Below are 19264 nucleotides of genomic sequence, written 5' to 3'. Positions count from 1 at the left end.
CAAACATAACATGAAATCCTTTATTTGACATTGAAAGCTCTTCACAACCTGGTCCCTTCTTACGTTCCCAGTCTTTCTACGTATTACTGTCCTTTATTCACTCATACTTATTCAGTCATATTGGTCTGTTTACTGTCCGTCACACATGATCCTTCATTGTCCTTCTCCATACCTTCACACTGGCCATGCCCCACACCTAGAACACTCTCCCTTTTCACTCCTGCCTTTGAGAATCTCTGGTGTCCTTCAACACTCAGCTCCACCTCCAACTTCTGCACCAAGTTTTTTCCATTCTCGCCAATTCCTGGTGCTTTCCCAATGTGACCTTGTACCTATTTTATATGTATCTTTGCGTATACATATGTGTTTTCTATGGGAATGCTAGTTCCTTGAAGGCAGAGACTGTTTTCACTTTTTCTTTGTAGCTGTAGCCCTTCACGTAGTGCCTGGCACATAGTAAGCACTTAATAAATGCTTGTTGATTGTTGAACTTTTGGTATTCAATGGATCTGTAAATTCATTGGAAACTCCTCCCCCCAATGGTATGGATGACAGTCATTTCTCAACTTCTCATTCTGTATTTCTTGTTCACTTTTACATAAGCTCTCTATTGAGGAGCTTCCCAGTGTACTGCAGTGGCTTTTCTAAATCTCAGAGGCACTAATTACCTCAGGCCTTCTGTCCACTCATTCTCTCTTTCATGATCTCTCACTCCTTCTGTGGTTATACACATCCTAGGTAATGTCTTTAGGTCACTTCTAGCATTTAAGCTGCTTTTAGTAAGATACCTCAGCTCCTTGTGCCTAGCATACATTTTTCTGTTCCCTTTTAGGATATTTGTAACCCTTCGCTTCCAAGGAAAATGTGTTTTTAGTGTATTTCTTTTTAAACCTCTTTAGGTAGATATGGACAAAAATGGTGAAATGAGACTTATAGAACTGGATGAATCCTTCAAAAGTGAACATACTGTTTTTGTAACCCCACCTGAGATCCCACATCTGCCTACTGGTGAAGAACACCCTTTACAGTACAGGTAATCAATAAGTAAGATGTATGGGTTCAACAGAGAAATATGATCATCGATATACACTACTTTACATCACTAAAATGGGAAGGGGTGGGACTCGATCTTTAAGTTACATTATAGCTCTGAAATCTATGATCCTGTGTACTATGGTATTTTTAAAAGCTAAAACATTATAAATCTTAATATTCGTAGGTAGTAGGCAAATTTATAGCAAATCATTAAACAAATTAAACCCACACCTACACAACTTTGTATTTTTTTTTGCAAAACACCTACAAATTTGGGAAACTCTTTCATCATAGCCATGTAATTAGTTGTCCTCTCAAATATTGACAAGTTTAGTTAGACAGAAATTTATGTAATTATATTATATTTCAAGAACATTTCAAAATTTTTGTTTATTTCATTAAAGGTAATTTTAAAAGATTAATCAAATTCTGTGGTCTTCAGAAAGATTTTACAATATTTTGTATGATTGGAAGACTTGATTCTGCATCTCTAATTTTATGCTATAAGCTTTCAAGAAGTTTTCTTTATTTTAATTGAAATCTGTGCTAATGAATTTGACTCTGGTAAGTTCACCATGTGCTTTAGATGTATAATTTAGGGTGAATTTTTTTTTGATTGGTTGGTTGGTTTGGAAATTTTTTAAAATAGTAATAGATACTAGAAAATGCTATAACTCAAGATGGTAGAATACAGGCCAAGATTCAGCTGAACTCTCCCAATGTTCCCCTACAAACAACTTTAAAATAACACTGCAAATCAAATTTTGGGGTGGTAAAGCCAAAAAAAGTTCAAAGGGAGATATTTTTTCCAGCCTAAGACAATTCAGGAGGACCACAGGAAAGGTCTGTAACACTGGAGTGGGTGCAGGCCCAGAGCTGGACAGGAGCACCAGCAGTGGGCCTTGGAGGAGGCCGCAACAGCAGCTGCAGCTTTGAGAGCTCTTGGCCCGGAGACCACAAGGCTTGATGATGTCGGCCAATTGATTAGAAAGAGAATATGGGGGTGCCTGTAGGTGGTACAGTGGATAGAGCACTGGCCCTGAAGTCAGGAGGACCTGAGGTCAAATCCAGCCTCAGACACTTACTAGCTGTGTGACCCTGAGCAAATCAATTAACTCTGATTGCCTCCAAAAACAAAAGAAAAAAAAAGAGATTAAAAGGGACCCTTTGCTGGCACTGGATACACCTGGAATTGATTTGCAACTTGATTGCCTATAAGCAGTTCTGGGTTGCAGTTTGATGGTAAAGAGGAGCACTAGTGACCAATCATAAGGGAGCAGAGGACCTGATCACAATTCCAGGGCCAAGAGGAGTGTTAGCACTTGTGGCTGCAGGAGAGCAGAGGTCCTTCCTGTGTAAAGACCAGAACACAGACCACAAGAGCAATGATCACATCTTTCTCAGGATAACAAAACCTTGGAAGCACTGAAAACTTGCAGACCCCCTGAACTAGCTCTGAAAACAGTAGCACAAAAAAGCCTGAAACTTGGAACTGTGCCTTTCCACACCCAGGTGAACAGATCCCAACTTTAATATAAAATTTAAAGTAAAGAAATAGGCTGGGAAAATGATCAAACCAAAAAAAAAAAAGAGCTTGACCCTAAAAATCTACTACAGTGGCAAGGAAGACTAAGACATAAACTTAGAAGAAGACAACAATGTAAAAATAGCTACAAGCAAAGCCTTAAAGATGCTTATTGGACCCAGGACCAGCAAGAATTCCTGGAAGAGTTAAAGAAAGAGATAAAAGTGGTAGAGGAAAAAATTGGGGAAAGGAATGAGAATTATAAGAAAATTGAAAGGTTGGTAAAAAAAAAAAGGTATAAAAATACTAAAGAAAAGAACACCTTTAAAAACAGAATTCGTCTTAATGGTAAAAGAAACACAAAAATTCACCGAAGAGCTCCTTAAAAAACAGAATTGGCCAAATGGAAAAAGAGATACAAAAGCTCACTGAAGAAAATAATTCCTTAAAAATTAGAATTGGGCAAGGGTTAATGACTCCATGAGACATTAAGAAACAATACAACGAAGTCAAAAGACTGAAAAATAGAAGCAAATATGAAATATCTCATTGGAAAAACAACTGATCTGGAAAATAAATAGATCAAGGAGAGATAATTTTAAGAATTATTGGGCTACCTCAAAGCTAAGATCAAAAAAAGAGCCTAAAATCATATTTCAAGAAATTATCAAGGAATACTGCCCTGATATCTTAGATACAGATGATAAAATAGAAATTGAAAGGATCTACCAATTACCTTTTGAAAAAGATCCCAAAATAAAATTCACAGGAATATTATAGCCAAAGTCCAGAGCTCCCAAATATATAGAGAACTGAATCAGATTTATGACAGCATTCCCCAAATGACGAATGGTCAGATGATATGAACAGACATTTTCAGAAGAAGACATCAAAGCTATTTATAGTCATATAAAAATGCTCTAAATCATTATTAATTAGAGAAGGGCAAATTAAAATAACTCAGAGGTACCACCTCATACCTATTAGAAATAACAAATGCTGGAGGGGATGAAGGATTTATTGGTGTAATAGTGAACTGGTCCAACCATTCTGGAAAACAATCTGAAACTATTCCCAATGGGCTACAAAATTGGGCATACCCTTTGATCCAGCAATACCACTAATAGGTCTGTACCACCAAAGAAACCAAAGGAAAAGGAGCTATATGTACAAAAATAATTAAAGCATCCCTTTTTGTGGTAGCAAAGAGTTGTGAATTGAGGGGATGTTCATCACTTGGGGCATGGTTGAACAAGTTGTGGTTTATGATTGTGATGGAAGTACTATTATAATATAAGAAATGATGAGGGGGATGGTTTCAGGAAAACGTGGCAAGACCTATATGAATTGATGCAAAGTGAAGTGAGAAGAATGAGGAGCTCATTGTGCACAATAACAGCAGTGTTGTAATGATGATCAACTGTGAAAGGCTTGTCATCTCTGATCAATACAATGTCCAAGACAATTCCAAAGGACTTATGATGAAAAAATGCCATCCACTTCCAAAAGTGCAAATTGAAGCATAATTTTCTTGTTTTATTTTTTTAACTTTGTTTTGTGTTATGTTAATATGGAAATATGTTTTATAAGAGTTCACATGTATAATTGATATTATATTGTTTTCCTTTACAGTGGTTGAAGAAAGGTGAGAGAGAGAGAATCTGAAATTATAAATTAAAAGGAAAAAAATTTAAAATTTAGAAAGAATATTGTGCTAAAAATAAGAAATTTTTGAAGGGAAGAAAATGTTATAACTTTTTTGTCATCAAACTATTACTAGTTTGTCAAAACTATTACTAGTTTTCCTTTATTCTCCAATTATAATACTACTTTAGATTTACATAATTTTTTCTTTTTAAGAGCTCAAAAATTTTATTATATATTTATCTCAGTCTCATATTTTTGCTTTTTTTGGAAGATCGTCTCCTTAACTGTCACAAAATCTCTATGAAAGGCAGGCAGTAGGGCATACAGTAATTTCCCCATATAGCAGTAGAAAAAATGGAGAAGCAGAGCTATGCATTGAGACCTGTATAAATTGGAAACTTGCTTTTCTTCAGTCTAAGGGGAAGAGAAAGGAATAAGCATTTATATAGTGCCTACTGTATGCTAGGCACTGTGCTAAGCACTTCACAAATATTATCTCAATTGATCCTCACAAGAAGTTTGTGAGGTAGGTGCTGTTATTGTCCACATTTTGCAGGTGAGAAAATTGAGGCAAACAGGTTAAATGACTTGCCCAGAGTCACACAGCTGGTAAGTGTCTGATGCTGGATTTGGACTCATCTTCCTGACTTCAGTCCCAGTGTTCTATCCACTGTTGCACCTAACTTCTTTTAAGTGTACTGCATTTCTCCATAAATATTGTGACTTCTAATATTTTTTGATCCCTTTTTCTAAAATATTTATAACATTTTCACTATTTTATAAGTCTTCATACAAATATGTATCTCATTTCCTACTTGGGCATTTATTATTCTACTTTAGTAGATTTTGAGTGAAGTAATGAAAAGCATTTATTAAGTGCTTGCTGTATGCTAAGCACTCTTCTGTATGCAGGGAGTACAAATACAAAATGAGGAGAGTTTATTCTTAAGGAGGGTAATAGCGAGGGATAGTAGAGGAACAGTGAGCAGGGGCAGGTGTTTTTTGTTTGTTTTTCTACAAAGATACACAGATGATGAGTGCAACCATAGTAGACTCAATTAACTCCCTATAGGGGTATGTGCCTGGTAGCAGGTTGGAAAATGGCCAGGATGAAGATAAAGCTGTATGGACCCAGGGAGTTCAGTGCTAAGTGGTTTAATTCTTTTTCAATATGATTTCTAGAGGGCCAGTTTGCAGATGGAGCAGTACCATTTCTTTGCATCATTTGACAATATATCATTACTTCTCTGATTTCTCCATTTGGATTAATATACCTTGGTCATTTATTCTTTCTATGTTATGGCTTACTCTGTTGATACTGTGTCCTTGTTGCTAGTATGATGTAGATATAACTTTGATGTGTAAGCACTGGCAAGTCTTACCAAGCTGGAAAGGAAGGGGAAAAGGTTAAGCACCTACTATTTGTCAGGCAATATAGAGGCAGCTAGGTTCAGTGGATAGAGTGCTGAGCCTAGAGTGAGGAAGACCTGAGTTCAGATCCGGCCTGTGACACTCACTGTATGTGTGACTCTGGGAAAGTCATTTAACCTCTGTTTGCCTAATCCACTGGAAAACGAAATGGCGAACCACTCTAGTCATATGAGATCACAAAGAGTCAGACACAACTAAACAACAGCAAAAACAACATATACCAGGCACTGTGCTATAGGCTTTACAAATGCTATCTCATTAAATCCTCACAACGACCCTGAGGAGGCCGAAAATGGGTCCAGCAACAGATTGTGCATATGTCATTTGAGGACTAGCCTGGTAAAATTCAGAGAAGCTTGTTACCAGGTTGGCCATAAGGCAGTGATCTTTTTTTTGGTCAGAACTCATGAATGTTAAGGCTTAGGGAGAAAGCTCAGTCTTGACAGTGTGGACAGTTTCCACAAGCATGAAATCACAAAATCTTTGACCTATTGAAGTAAGCATCTAGGTCTTAATTTAAACATCCACTACCCTTTTCCTTTTGTTTGGGAAGTTAGGGAATAGTGGCTTTCTTGAGCCTGAAATGTTTTGGTGCAAATAGTAGCCACTACTGGAAAAATAAAATGCATGCCTGCTTATGGAGACCAGTTCTGTCCTGTCCATATGCAGAAAGAAGGTAGCTTGCATGGAGATTCATGTATGTGTGTACATACACAAATCCGTGGATGCACACAGACATACAGAGTGTGACTACAATGGGATGGGATTTATCTCTATAAGATATTCAGAACTCAATTCACATTTATTTAACTTACATCATGTGTCAAGATCTGTACTAATTTTTGGTAGTATAGAGACAAAAACAAAACAGTTCACACCTCCAGGGGTAGAGGATTTATATTTAATTACTTACAAAAGAAAATCACTCATGATGGAAAATGCTATCCACATCCAGAAAAAGAACTATGGAATCTGAATGCAGAATGAAGCATACTGTTTGCTTTCTCTTTTTTTGGTTTCTTCTTTCTTTTGGTTTCTCCCATTGGTTCTAATTCTTCTTTACAATATGACTAACGTAAAAATATGTTTAATATGAATGTAGAGCCTATATCAAATTGCATGCCATCTTGGGGAAGGGGGAGAGGAAGGAGGAGGAGAAAATTTAGAACTCAAAATCTTATGGAAGTGAATATTAAAAACTAAAAATAAATAATAAATTTTTAAAAAAAGAAAAAATTGCTCTCATTTCTTTATAATAATACCATTAGCATATTATGTACCTTTATAGAACACAACTTCTTTGGACTGCTTTGCTCTTTGTTTCTATTTCCTAATGGTCCTTTGCCAATATTTCTTTAGCTAAGTGAATTTTGACTTAAGTAATTGACAGTGGTTACAAATTACTTTAGTAATAATCTTACTAATTTAGGATATTAAGGGTTAAAACTATTTTGAAGCTTTTAAATGGGATGTTATCAGGTAAAATTGTAAAGGAAGCCAAGTTGTTCTTCAGTGTGAATTGAAGAATTTTTTTTATATTTCTCTTTCCCAAGTGTTTGCTCTCCCCATGCCTTGCTTCCTGTCATTTTGCAAGTAATTGAGGCTCTCTTACTTAGATTTCTTCAGTGTGTCTTAATAGAGAGGTCCTAGGGCATTGTATGACACAGGCAGACTCTAAATGCCTTGGCAAGAGTCATGAGGCTTATGTCTGACATTGGATTTGAACCCAAGTCTTCCTGACTTCAATATCAGCATCCTATCTACTGTGTCCCACTGCCTCTGATAGAATACAAGTCAAAAATACCAATTTCTGGTAAAGCAGTGAGTGGTCAGGTAACTAATAATCTCTAGGCATTATGTGCTTCTACATATAGGTTTTAACAAGAGATTTTTTCCCCCTATTTTCTAACAGCTACAATGGATTTCCTGTCCTGAAGATAGATTTATTTGAGAGGCCAGAGGGATTTCTGCAAACACAAAATAATAAACTGGCCTCAAAAAATAATAGTCCTAATAGCCCTTCAGCAATGTTCAGAAGAACTAAACAGGTAATTTAGAAAGTTTTTACTTTTTATTGTCATCACAGTTTAATTCTTTTGCACCCACTAATCTATCACTCCTAACAGAATGTCACATCCTAGAGCACTCATATATATATATACATATATATGTATATATATACATATGTATATATATATATATATGTGTATATATATATATGTGTATATATACATATATATGTATATATACACATACACATATATACATTTTATAGTTCAAATCTCATTGCAGCCCATTCTAAAAGATCATCCAATTATCATATTGTAATTTTATTATAATAGATGTAGCTTGAAATATATATATATATATATACATATATATATATGTGTGTGTGTCAATTATTATTTTAACATATTTTAGCTATTCAGGGATTTTGGTGTGGTAGGATTTGTTTTAACTGGATTTGATGTGTGATTTATAATTATGACATTGATCACGTGGGTAAGGAAATTTAAGTGCATATAAAGTCATTAATGAAAATTTGTTTCCTAGGAAATAAAGTCAGCTCATAAAATAGCGAAGAGGTATTCCTCCATCCCTCAGATGTGGTCCAGATGCCTGTTACGTCATTGTTATGGTCTGTGGTTTATTTGCCTGCCAGCATATGTGAAAGTGTGCCATTCAAAAGTCAGGGCTCTGAAAACAGCCTATGATGTACTTCGAAAAATGCATTCTAAAAAGATTGATCCTCCTGATGAGGTAATAGTTAAGTCTCATAAAATCCATTGCTTCCTACTAAAATTGTACACATAGTCCTCTAATTCTGTGTACCTTTTAACATAACTGTTTCAGGTCTGCTATCGGGTTCTTATGCAGCTGTGTGGCCAGTATGGTCAGCCTGTTCTTGCAGTACGAGTACTTTTTGAAATGAAAAAAGCTGGTGTTGATCCCAATGCCATTACTTATGGTTACTATAATAAGGTAATTAATTTGGTTTAGTGTAGTGTGGTGGAAGAGTGATAAATATTTTTGATAATTATAATGCTTGAATGTAAGTGCTATTGATAAAACTGCAAGGATTTCTTAATGTACTTATTTAATTGAAAATGTACTTTTAAAATAAATAGCATCTTGTTATTTTCTAGTCTTTGGTTTGGAAAGAGAGAAAGAGATGCAGATGAAGGGAGGGAGGGAAAAGGGAGGAGGCTGTATATCTAGTAGAGCTGTTATAATTGATAATCATTATATGTTACATTTAATTGATAGGCTGTTTTGGAAAGTACCTGGCCTTCAAGCAGTCGAAGTGGTTATTTTCTGTGGACCAAAATAAGAAATGTTGTTTTAGGAATAGCACAGTTCAAAAAAGTTTTAAGAAAAAATGCTCATCTATCACATGCTCCTCTCTCAGGTAAATAAAGTAATTTTAAGATTATTTTTTTCATGAAATGAGGTTAAAATTTTGAATTCTATAAGTATTTTAAATTCACAATACTGAATATTTTGCTAGTTTTGGTTGTCTCATATGAAATCTTAGCACATAATATTTTAACCCTTTAAAAATAATTAATTGATCTTCTTGACATTGTTTAAATTTCAATCTTGGGTTGCTGAATTTAAACAAATTCATAACTTTTTGTGTGTTTGCTTTATGCTGAACACATTTTTACTAAATAGATGAAAAGGTTCAGATTCTTTCATACAACAGTCAGTAGATTGCCACCATAAGCAAATAAAAATCAACAGATTAATGGGTATTTGGGGATATATCTCCTTGAGTGGTAAAATGCTATCATATTGTGTTCTTAAGCAGATGGCAGTGACCTGGATGCTGTTAGTCATGGCAGCATGGATAGTTGTAATGACACAAACACTGTGGAGCAGGCACCCTTCAACACTGAGTTAATCAAAGTAGATTCTACTGATGATAGATCTAGTACAGGTTTGTGTGTGTATATGTATATGTGTATTATGGCATATATTTTAAACAGGATTTGATAGACTGTCTTATTCCTGTTTTGAATGTTTTCTTTTAACTTGATATGATGTTAAGTAGATGACTTAATAAAACATATATTGTTCTATTAAAATACTTGTTAAGCTTTTATTATTTAACATTGGCTAGATTCCAGAGTTCATTAGCTGTCTGATTTCTTTCATTCCTTATTTTTAATAGAATAAAAGGTTGGAGAGCTACTAAAGCAGCTTATTTAAACATTTTTAATATATTAAAATATAATTAGTTCCAGAAGCACATAGATCCCTTGAGCATATAATCTCCTTTGAGCACATTCTATAAAAATTCTTAATCCCTAGAAAAACTTATAGCATCTTAGCACTGAAGAACTACATTAATTTCGCTGTAATATAAGAAATTAATGCACAGATATTCTCTAAGTAGTGTTGACTGCTAGGATACATGTAGTAAATGAGTTAGTGTATCAACTTGTCCTTTAAATATTACATTTTTTAAATTAGATATAACATTTAGAAACAGTATAACAGACAGGAAGTATGAATTGAAAGATCCAAAATTTATTAAAAACAAAACTTAAAAGTTGCTTTTCTTGCAACAGAGAATATTTGTTTGGTTTGTTTCTTTTGATGTTCATTTTTAGGAGGAACTATGTTTTTAGCTCTTTCATGGCAACTTTTATTTCTTGAATAATTCAGTGAGAGCTTGTACAACCTGAGTTATGCAATTTTTTTAAAAAAGTGTAATTAAAAGCATATTCAAAAAAGAGGAGTCTGTTAAAATTATTTTTCTAAATTTTAAGAGCTATTTCTTTATGAATTAGAGTAATATTTTCATTAGAAAAGTATAAGTTGTATTAGAACAAATACAACCAGCATGAGAAAATAAATCACCTAAGATGATAAAAAATTAAATTATAGGATAATGTTTTAGCATTTAATTTCGATGTATTACTTGAGCATTTTCTTCCTTATCCCAATATAATTATATATATTTTTTAAATATATGAGTTTGTGTGGGTTTCTTTTAGCTGAAATCTTAATGAGCTCATCAGTTACATAAAACCAATCCAAAAACCTTGTATATTTATGCTAGTATATTCAGTCAAATTTTAGTTGTCTTTAAGTGGGTTTTCTACTTTGTATTATCTGCAGACTTTTCTTTGCCCTGTTGGGCTTCATGCTACTAAGGGTAGGGCTGATGAAAGAAGGACAAGCACTCAAATCCCTCTCGTTAGTGGGAATAAGAAAGGACTTGGCAGTACAGTGATTTTATTTGAAATGTATCCAGAAATTTGTATGCAAGTCAATCTAAGCACTATATGACCGCGTAATGTGGGTGTGAATGTGTATATATGAAAATATGGGGATCAATGTACAAGCAAAGACAATGAAAGGCATACCCCAAGAGATAATAACTGATAAATTATAGATAGTTCTATATGGGCTTTTTTATTATAAATGTAAGTTTAATTGCTTTTTTTGTTTAAATTTCACAATTAATTACTTTTTAAAATAGATAATTTCACTTGTCACTATGAAGGATTTCATAAAATATGACATAATTATTGTTCTTAACTTTTAAAATATTTTCTGTCTCTCCAGGGGGTCAGTCAGATCTTGGATATAATTCATTATCCAAAGACGAAGTTAGAAGAGGTGACACATCTACCCAAGATTTACAGGAAGAAAAAGAGGACAAGAAAGAGAGTGATTGTAGTTCCTGTAGGTATTTAAGTACCAACATGTAAAATTACCTACTATTTATGTAGTTGAGCCAATTCTCAGGTATTCAAAGTATATTGTGCCTTCTGCTAACTTTATATTCATTGAAACAGATAAGAGACCCTCTGGTGTAAAATATGCTTATTCTATTCTTATCCCTGCCCAGATCCCTGACTAGTCAAGATATTTGCATATTATGCATCCTCATAATAAGGAAAATTGGATTCAACATAAAAGTGATAACTATTTTACCACATGAATATATGCAGTTAGTGACCTTTTAAAAGTCTTTCCAGGTCACATACTATTACATTGTATGCTAAGAGACCCAAATTCTCTTGATGTAGTATCATTATATAGTACTGAATATTTCTTGAAATAACCAGGCCTTCAACTGGGTATTGAAAACTTTTTTGTTACAGAATGTTTTAAAGTGGACTTTGGCCCATAGTGAAAGAAAAAGACAATGCTGCACACACAGAGGGGGGAAATTTTTTAAAAGCATACCATGTAACATAAGGTATTGGTTAACAAATTTTTCCTTGTATCCTTTTAAGTGTCCCAGACTCTACACAGCTTTTTAATGCCTTGTACTTCATATGTAAATTATATATAATGATATAAATTAACCCATACTTTTCTCCTGAAAGTCTGGAGAAAGTGGAATAATTCCAGGTCTATAAATGGAGAAACAGTTAAGTGTTTTCTTAAATCTTTATATTTAGCAGTTTAAAAAAAATAGGAAAAAACCTTTATACTTCCTCAGGTATCTTTTTTCTTTCCTGTTTTTAATGCTGAAATTTTCTTTTTCTCTTTGCAGTGTCTGAGAGTGAGAGTGCAAAAGGAAGTGCTGATTGTCTTCCTAAGCTCAATTATCAAAATATGGGCAGTCTAAATCCTACATCTAGTATAGTTCGCCCCAGTGGTATGATTAGCCATGCAGATGAAGTATCGGGAGGAAGCACAGGTAATCTATATATTACATTTTTGTTCCTTGCATGATACACCAAATTTATATCTATAATGTATCATATTAACCAAAAATGTCAGTATTAAAAATTAGGTTTAATTTTATGGTCTTTTTTTATTAAATGAATAAATTAAATAGTATTTATAAAACGTTTAGCACAATGCTTGGTACACAGGAAGTGCTATATAAATGCTAGTGATGATGATGATGATGATGATGTCGTCGATGATGTTGATGTCATTGGTGTCTGTTTGTGATGTTTGACATTATGGCCAAGCAACTTGTGCTCTGAACTTTATTACAAACCAACTCTTGTTTGAACTATTCTTTTCTAACTTGTCATATACCCTAACTCCACCCCAGGTTGGCATTACTGCTACTTTTCATATAGACCATTGGAAACTCTAAAGGATAGTAAGCTGGCTTTTTTATTAAAAATTTAAGCATAGTTGCATAATTTCATCAGTTAGAAAAATGCAAGTCCTCAATTTTGTAGCTGAATTCTGTCTACCCACCCAGTGGCAATAACACTCTTATAGTTGACATATTGTAATGAGACCTACATTTTAAAATGCTTTTATACATTAAGATCTCATTTTATACTTAAAAATTTCACCATAATAGAAAACCTTCAAGTATAGTCCCAGCTTATATATATGTGTGTGTGTATATATATAATATACACACACACATATATATACATACATATCTGTGTGTGTGTGTGTATGTGTGTGTGTGTGTGTGTGTGTGTGTGTATATATATATATATATATATATATATATATATATATATATATATATATATATATATATATATATATGTATGTATATATATCTATCTTATATTTGCCTTCCAAAGATCAACCTAGACAAGTTCAGAGAGACTTATCATCAGCAGGTTGGCTACAAGGTACTGAATTATTTGGCCAGGCCAACTCTGAAAAATTGCCTACTATGTCAGGGTGCTTGTAATTGGGGTTAGTTTAGTGTGTATCAACATCAGTGGATTAAGGATCCTTGAATCTTCCCAAGACTCACAGCAATACCATAATGTAATAAGAAGAAGCCTGCATTATACCCTTTTATAAATAAGGAACTTGAGTTAAGGAGTTTAGTGACTTGCTCAAGGTGACACTATTCCTGGGAGAGGTAGATTATAGAACCTGAGTCTGCTGACTCCCAGCCTCAGGTTTCTAGAGAGTCAGCATGACATGGTCAATAGAGGGCTGATCTTGGAGTCAGGAAAACCTAAATTCAGTTCCATTCTTTGGTGCTGGCTGTGTGATTTTGAGCAAATCACTTAACCTCTCTTTACTTCCATGTCCTTATCAATAAAAGGAGAGAGTTGAACTTGATCTTTGTGGTCTCATGGAGCCCTAAATTTATGATCCTATGATCCTTCTACAGGATCTACAGGTTTAATGGACACAGGATTGGGTTTTTTTTTTGATGGAATAATGTGACTATACATTTTTATTTCTTGAATCAGCTCAGTTTTTCTTCTATTTATAAACAAGAATATACATATCTTGGAACTATCTTAGGTGAAGTTCCTTTGTGTAAATACTAGCACAATTTTATGGCATAACCTTTTCTGAAAAACTATTATAAATCTTCTGCTATCAGGTAGCATATATGGTTATTTCTCTTAGAATCCTTGTTAGGAAAATATTATGTTATTTAACATTATTAAAGTTTTGCATTGGCTTCATGAAATTACTTCATTGATAAGTCATCAGGTCCTTTCTAACCATTATATCTCCCCTCCCCTAAATTTCTCTGTTTCTATTGAAGGTACCATTATCCCTGTAATCACCCTAGTTTACAACCTGAGTCATCTTTAATTCTTTCCTTCATTTCATTGCCCCAAATTCAATTAGTTACCAAATTTTGTTGATTTTTACTTCCATAACATCCCTTGTATTCATCCCCTTCACTCTACTGACATGACCAGGTCACCTCTTGCCCAGATTATTGAAATACCCTCCTAATGGGTCTCCTTGCTTCTAATGTCTCCCCTTTCCAGTCCATCCTCCAAAAAGCTGTCAGAAACATAGATCTGATTGCATTATTTTCCAGCTCAAAAATTTCCAGTTTTTCCTCCTTATCTCTAGGAGAAAATTTAAATTCTTTACATTCAAAGCCCTTTCGTAATCTGATTTCCAGACTTATTTCTCTCTTTTTTTTTCCCCAGCCAAAGACAAGGTTTATTAGAACATTGGTCAGGGTGGATGAGATTTAAAGAATCCGCCATATTGGCCAGACTCTTAAGGAATCTAAGCATTTGTATCACTAATGCAAGCGGGCCAGATCTTAAGAATCTGAGCCCCTTAATGGAGACAAGATGGACCTCATATACAGAAAGACTGGCGGAGGGATCTAGGAGTGGTCAAGTAGTCTAGGGTGACTGGAGGAGGGATCTAAGGAGGATCTGGATGGGAGTGGCCAGGGGCAATTGGGAGGTAATATAACAGAACTGGAAGATTGGACATAGCCACAAAGAAAGGCCAATTGAATGGATTATAGCCTCATGCAAACGCCAGAGATTTGGCCATGTGGGAAAGTCCAGGGCTTTTCTTTTTTTGGGTCCAGATTCCAAAGACATGGTCTTTTCCTTTTAGGGGTTCAGATCCCATCCCTATCATTCCCCCCCTTAAACAAATGGGACCCAAATTCTTTTGGGGTAAGGGGCAAAGATCTTGGCTTCTGAAACTGCTGCCTGCCAACAAGGAGCATAGAGCTGGCCCTTCCTCAAGGGGGGTCCCAAAGAGAAGGTTGACTGGAACAGAGCACAGGCTGTATCCAGGGGATGATGGGGGGACATTGGCGGGGACAGTACCCATCATTTGCTACCAGCTGTAGGTGAATGGCCTGTAGTCTGGAAGACACAAATCTGACAGAAAAGACTGCAGGGCCCAACTGTAGGGAGAAGTAAAAGTGTAAGAGCCCCATTAAAATCATTTACATTTGACCTGCAGGGTTATCTGATCTTGTTACTTTTTCAAAAGTTTAAGTAACACTTTTGCTGGTAGAGGTTTTCCCCTCCAGGTCCAATAGTTACACAAATGAATTTGCCAGGAGACTGACTTTCACTTCAATTATCACTGAAATTTTCCTCCCCAAACCAAACTGAAGATGTTTCTGACTTAATTTCAGTTGTTTAGGGGAATTGAATGACTACACATTCAGGTCAAAACAGCAAGATCTCAAACACTTGCATTGTGCTTATATTTTTTTGCTGTTTGCTCTGACTATAGAAATTTGTTATAAGAGGATAAAGTAGGGACAAGATTTGGGGCCCAGATATTTCAGGATAAAACATCCTTAACTCTGCTTGAATTCAGATAATTCACAATTTTCCAACTGTGCAGTATCAAATCCACCTCATAGCCACACTCAGGAATAGCCAGGTAGGTAGCATTCCTTTTCAAAGGAACATAATGGGGAAACTGAGCCAGGAGGATCCCGTCTTAGACTGAGGCTAAAATTGTCCTCTCAGCTTTTCCCAATGCTAACTTCCCACCAGTATCACATTCTGAGTAGCTTGTGACATTTCTCTCAGCTGGTGGATTATTGATTATTGATGGATTATTATGATCCATGAGACAACTCAGAATGAAATCATTTAGGGTCCTATGAACTTTTACCTCAAACAGCAAGTTTCACTAGAGACAACTCAGAATAAAATCATTTAGGGTCCTATGAACTTTTACCTCAAACAGCACGTTTCACTAATCACAGCTTAGGAAAAACTTTTCCTGGATTTACATCTCAAATTTAAATTTGTCCTGGTGTAAAAAGCCAGTTGTTAGAGATTATTTCCATATACTTGCAAATTCTCAGCAAACCATAACCCAAACAAGCTTTTTGGCAAGTTTACACATTAAAATGATAACCAACAATAGCCAAATTGTTTTAGCTGAAACCAAATTATGAAAAGTTGCTTGACATAACTGATATAAAAAGTTTTTCAGTTTGAAACTTAAAACAAATCCATTACCAATCAGGTGACTTCAGTTTTGTTAAATGCATTTCCAAATTATGTTACACAGAGAATCAACATCTCTTCATTAACAGTTAAGACTACAACTTTAAAACAGCGGGCTTACCCAAATTCGGAGGCTGGCTAGCTTCTTTACCTTGACCCATCCCCCTTCTCTCTCTCCCCAGGGTTGCTGGGGATTGAAGTGGGGGTGAGGGGCTTAGCAGGATGTGCTGAACCTGGGTGATGCTTCCAGGCAAAGATTGCCCCAGGGCCCAAGGCCATTGCCAGTGGGGCTCATGCTATAGCTGCTGCCCCTCCCCCTTCCTTCCTTTTGCCAGGTTGGAGAGGGCAAATTTGAAGGGGAGGGGAGGGAGGGGGAAACTCTCTTCTCCTATGAGAGGGGTTAACAAAGATACCATCTTGATTCAAGAGAAGGGAGTGGGAGAAGTGAATGACCAGAGTTGTAAGGAGGTGTTTCAAAACTCCTTAATGATCGATCACAAAACTTTCAGATTCTGCTAAGGTATTTTTAACTGTTCTAATTTTTCGCTGTAGCCTCCTTGAAGGAGGATCCAGGGATATAGAGGGAAGGGAACAAGTAAGCCTCAGGGAACCAAAAAGCACCTGCAGTTTTCCCAATTCCCTAGCGCCGAGAGAATTGACAGAATTGGGCATACACTTCTGGATAAGGTGTCCATCCTTCTCCTGTATGCTGCAGAAAGTGTACCCAGGTCCATAGCCTCAAACCAAACCAGTGGACCAAGAGCCTCGAGAGCATCAGGCCGAGTAGGAGATAGCCTTGTAACTATCTGCCCAAAAATCACCTCCAAGCCTCTCCTGTTTGGAGAGCAACCCCAACTGCAGGGCAAGAAAGAGGGAGGAGACTTACATACCTTCCAGTCTTGGCTGGAGAAGAGTTTAGGGTTAGGCAGCTTCCCCATATGGACCACCAAAATGTTGAGGTTTAGGGGTGCTGGGACCCCAAAATCACAACACACAGGTCCTGTCCCAATGAACTCGACCCAAGCCTTCTTTTAGCCAAAGACAAGGTTTATTAGAACATCAATCGGGGGTGGATGAGATTTAAAGAATCCACCATATTGGCCAGACTCTTAAGGAATCTAAGCATTTGTATTGCTAATGCAAGTGGGCCAGATCTTAAGAATCTGTGCTCCAGACTTATTTCATCTTACTCCCTTTTATATATTGTGTTCCAGGCTCTTGTCTAATACTGTTCCCTAAACTCAGCTCTCCATATTCTGCCTTGTTGTCTTTTCACTCTTACCTAATTTTTTCTCCCTCTTTAAAATCTTTAGTTTCCTCCTAGGTTCAGCTCAGATTGCAATCTGCTGTGAGAAATTTTTCCTGATTCCCCTCATCATTAGTGACAGCCTCCATGAATTGTCCAAAAATGATGACAATAGCCACTTCCAGTGATTCACAAAGACAAATGACCCTGTCAGAACCTAGATAGCTTTGCTAAAGATTATGCAGTCTTTGGCAAAAAGCAAATACTAGGGCACTAAGGACTGTGTTATCAATACTATGATAAAAGACAAGGAATTTCAAAGTGAGAGAGAGATTTGGGAAGTGAACAGTTTCCCCAACTCCTCATCTAGTTCTTCATTCTGTCTAGGTGCTCAGTGGCATATTCTAACAACAATGTTGCTTTAGTTTCTGCTTCAGTTGTTCTTCACCATACTTCCTCCCAGCTTGTTCCTGGATTTTTTTACGTGAATATATAAATCTACTCCATATTCACTGCCCTCTTTCTAGTTGTCATGTTTTTTTCAAATAAAGAATACCCTTGCAGATGTACCTTGTATTCCGATCAAGGTCCTGATTGTATCATCTGTAGCAAGTCCAAGTCAAACAGTCATATTTGAAGCTGGACATGACCTCTTCCTTTAAAAGGGCTATCTCTTTTTACCCTTGTTTCTTGTCTTATTTTTTCTTCAGATTTTAGATGTTTGTTTAGATAAAAGCACCCAGGTAAGGAAAAACTTCCCTTTTTGTGTTCATTTTTCAGATTTTTTCTCTTTTATTCAGTTTTCTTTTCAGATCTGATTTCTCTTCCTTCTACCTTCCCCTCCCATCACACATTATGAAAGCAAGAAAAATAAAACCTATTTCAAATATGTTTAGCCAGGCAAACAAAATTCCCACATTAGCTATGTCCAAAACAACAACAACAAAACATAAACCGCAATCTGTACTCGAGTCCATCACCTCTGTGTGTGGAGGTGGGTGGGTAGCCTGTTTCATCATGAGTCTTCTGGAATTGTTGGTCATTGAGTCGATAAGAATTCCTAAGTCTTTCGGGTTGCATGCCACACGTTGTTGGGTAGAGTCATACATGTGATTTTTATTCTCTTAATTTGTTTTGTTTGTTCATCAGCACATTGGTTTTCAGTAAAAACTGACCAGGTAGCAAGCTCATTTTTTCAGCCTTGTACATTTTTGCCTAGTAACTGACCTCATTTATTTTCAGTTCATAGCACCATGCTGGCTGAAAGCTCTTTAGTTCCTTATTCTTGCATGTTTTCTTAATTGTGAAGCACTGTTGTTTGTGTCTAAAGTATGGAGTGATTACCTCTAAGTCTTTGATGATGCTTGTAATCTATTGAGAAATAAGAATTTCCTGGAATTTCATAAAAGAAAGAAGAATATTCCAACATTGGCTTCTCAGTTTCTTTTTTTTATACTCAAGTCTTAACTGTTGTAAAAATTGAATAAGTAAGATTGGGGCAATTCTTACCTAGTTTTCCCTGTCAATGGGGAATTGCCTCACATATGGTGCCCCCAGTTTTAACATAGGCAACTATAGCTCGCACACTAGTAAATCCATATTTATATACACCATTTGGCAGTAGCAGATGCTTAAAGCCAATGGACAGTAGTACCCTGAGCTCTTTATACTATTCCTGACCCTTCTCTAGTGTCCCTGTCCCTTCTGTGTCCTACAGAATTGAGG

General features: G+C 35.8%; 1 protein-coding gene across 1 annotated transcript in view; it reads left to right on the top strand.

The window, feature by feature from the left end:
• Positions 1 to 19264, top strand: part of DENND4A (DENN domain containing 4A) — a 165188-nt gene that overhangs the window by 113867 nt on the left and 32057 nt on the right. Inside the window, 8 exon segments of the mRNA XM_020983081.2 lie at positions 900 to 1033; positions 7551 to 7686; positions 8192 to 8398; positions 8492 to 8620; positions 8906 to 9047; positions 9450 to 9578; positions 11216 to 11335; positions 12156 to 12302. Coding sequence (XP_020838740.1) covers positions 900 to 1033; positions 7551 to 7686; positions 8192 to 8398; positions 8492 to 8620; positions 8906 to 9047; positions 9450 to 9578; positions 11216 to 11335; positions 12156 to 12302 — 1144 coding nt within the window.

Source organism: Phascolarctos cinereus, unplaced genomic scaffold (genome assembly GCF_003287225.1).
Source record: "Phascolarctos cinereus isolate Bilbo 61053 unplaced genomic scaffold, phaCin_HiC Scaffold_3;HRSCAF=262, whole genome shotgun sequence".
Taxonomy (NCBI): Eukaryota; Metazoa; Chordata; class Mammalia; order Diprotodontia; family Phascolarctidae; genus Phascolarctos; species Phascolarctos cinereus.
The sequence above is the reverse complement of the archived record's forward strand: the minus strand, read 5'-3'. Positions and strand labels throughout refer to the sequence as shown.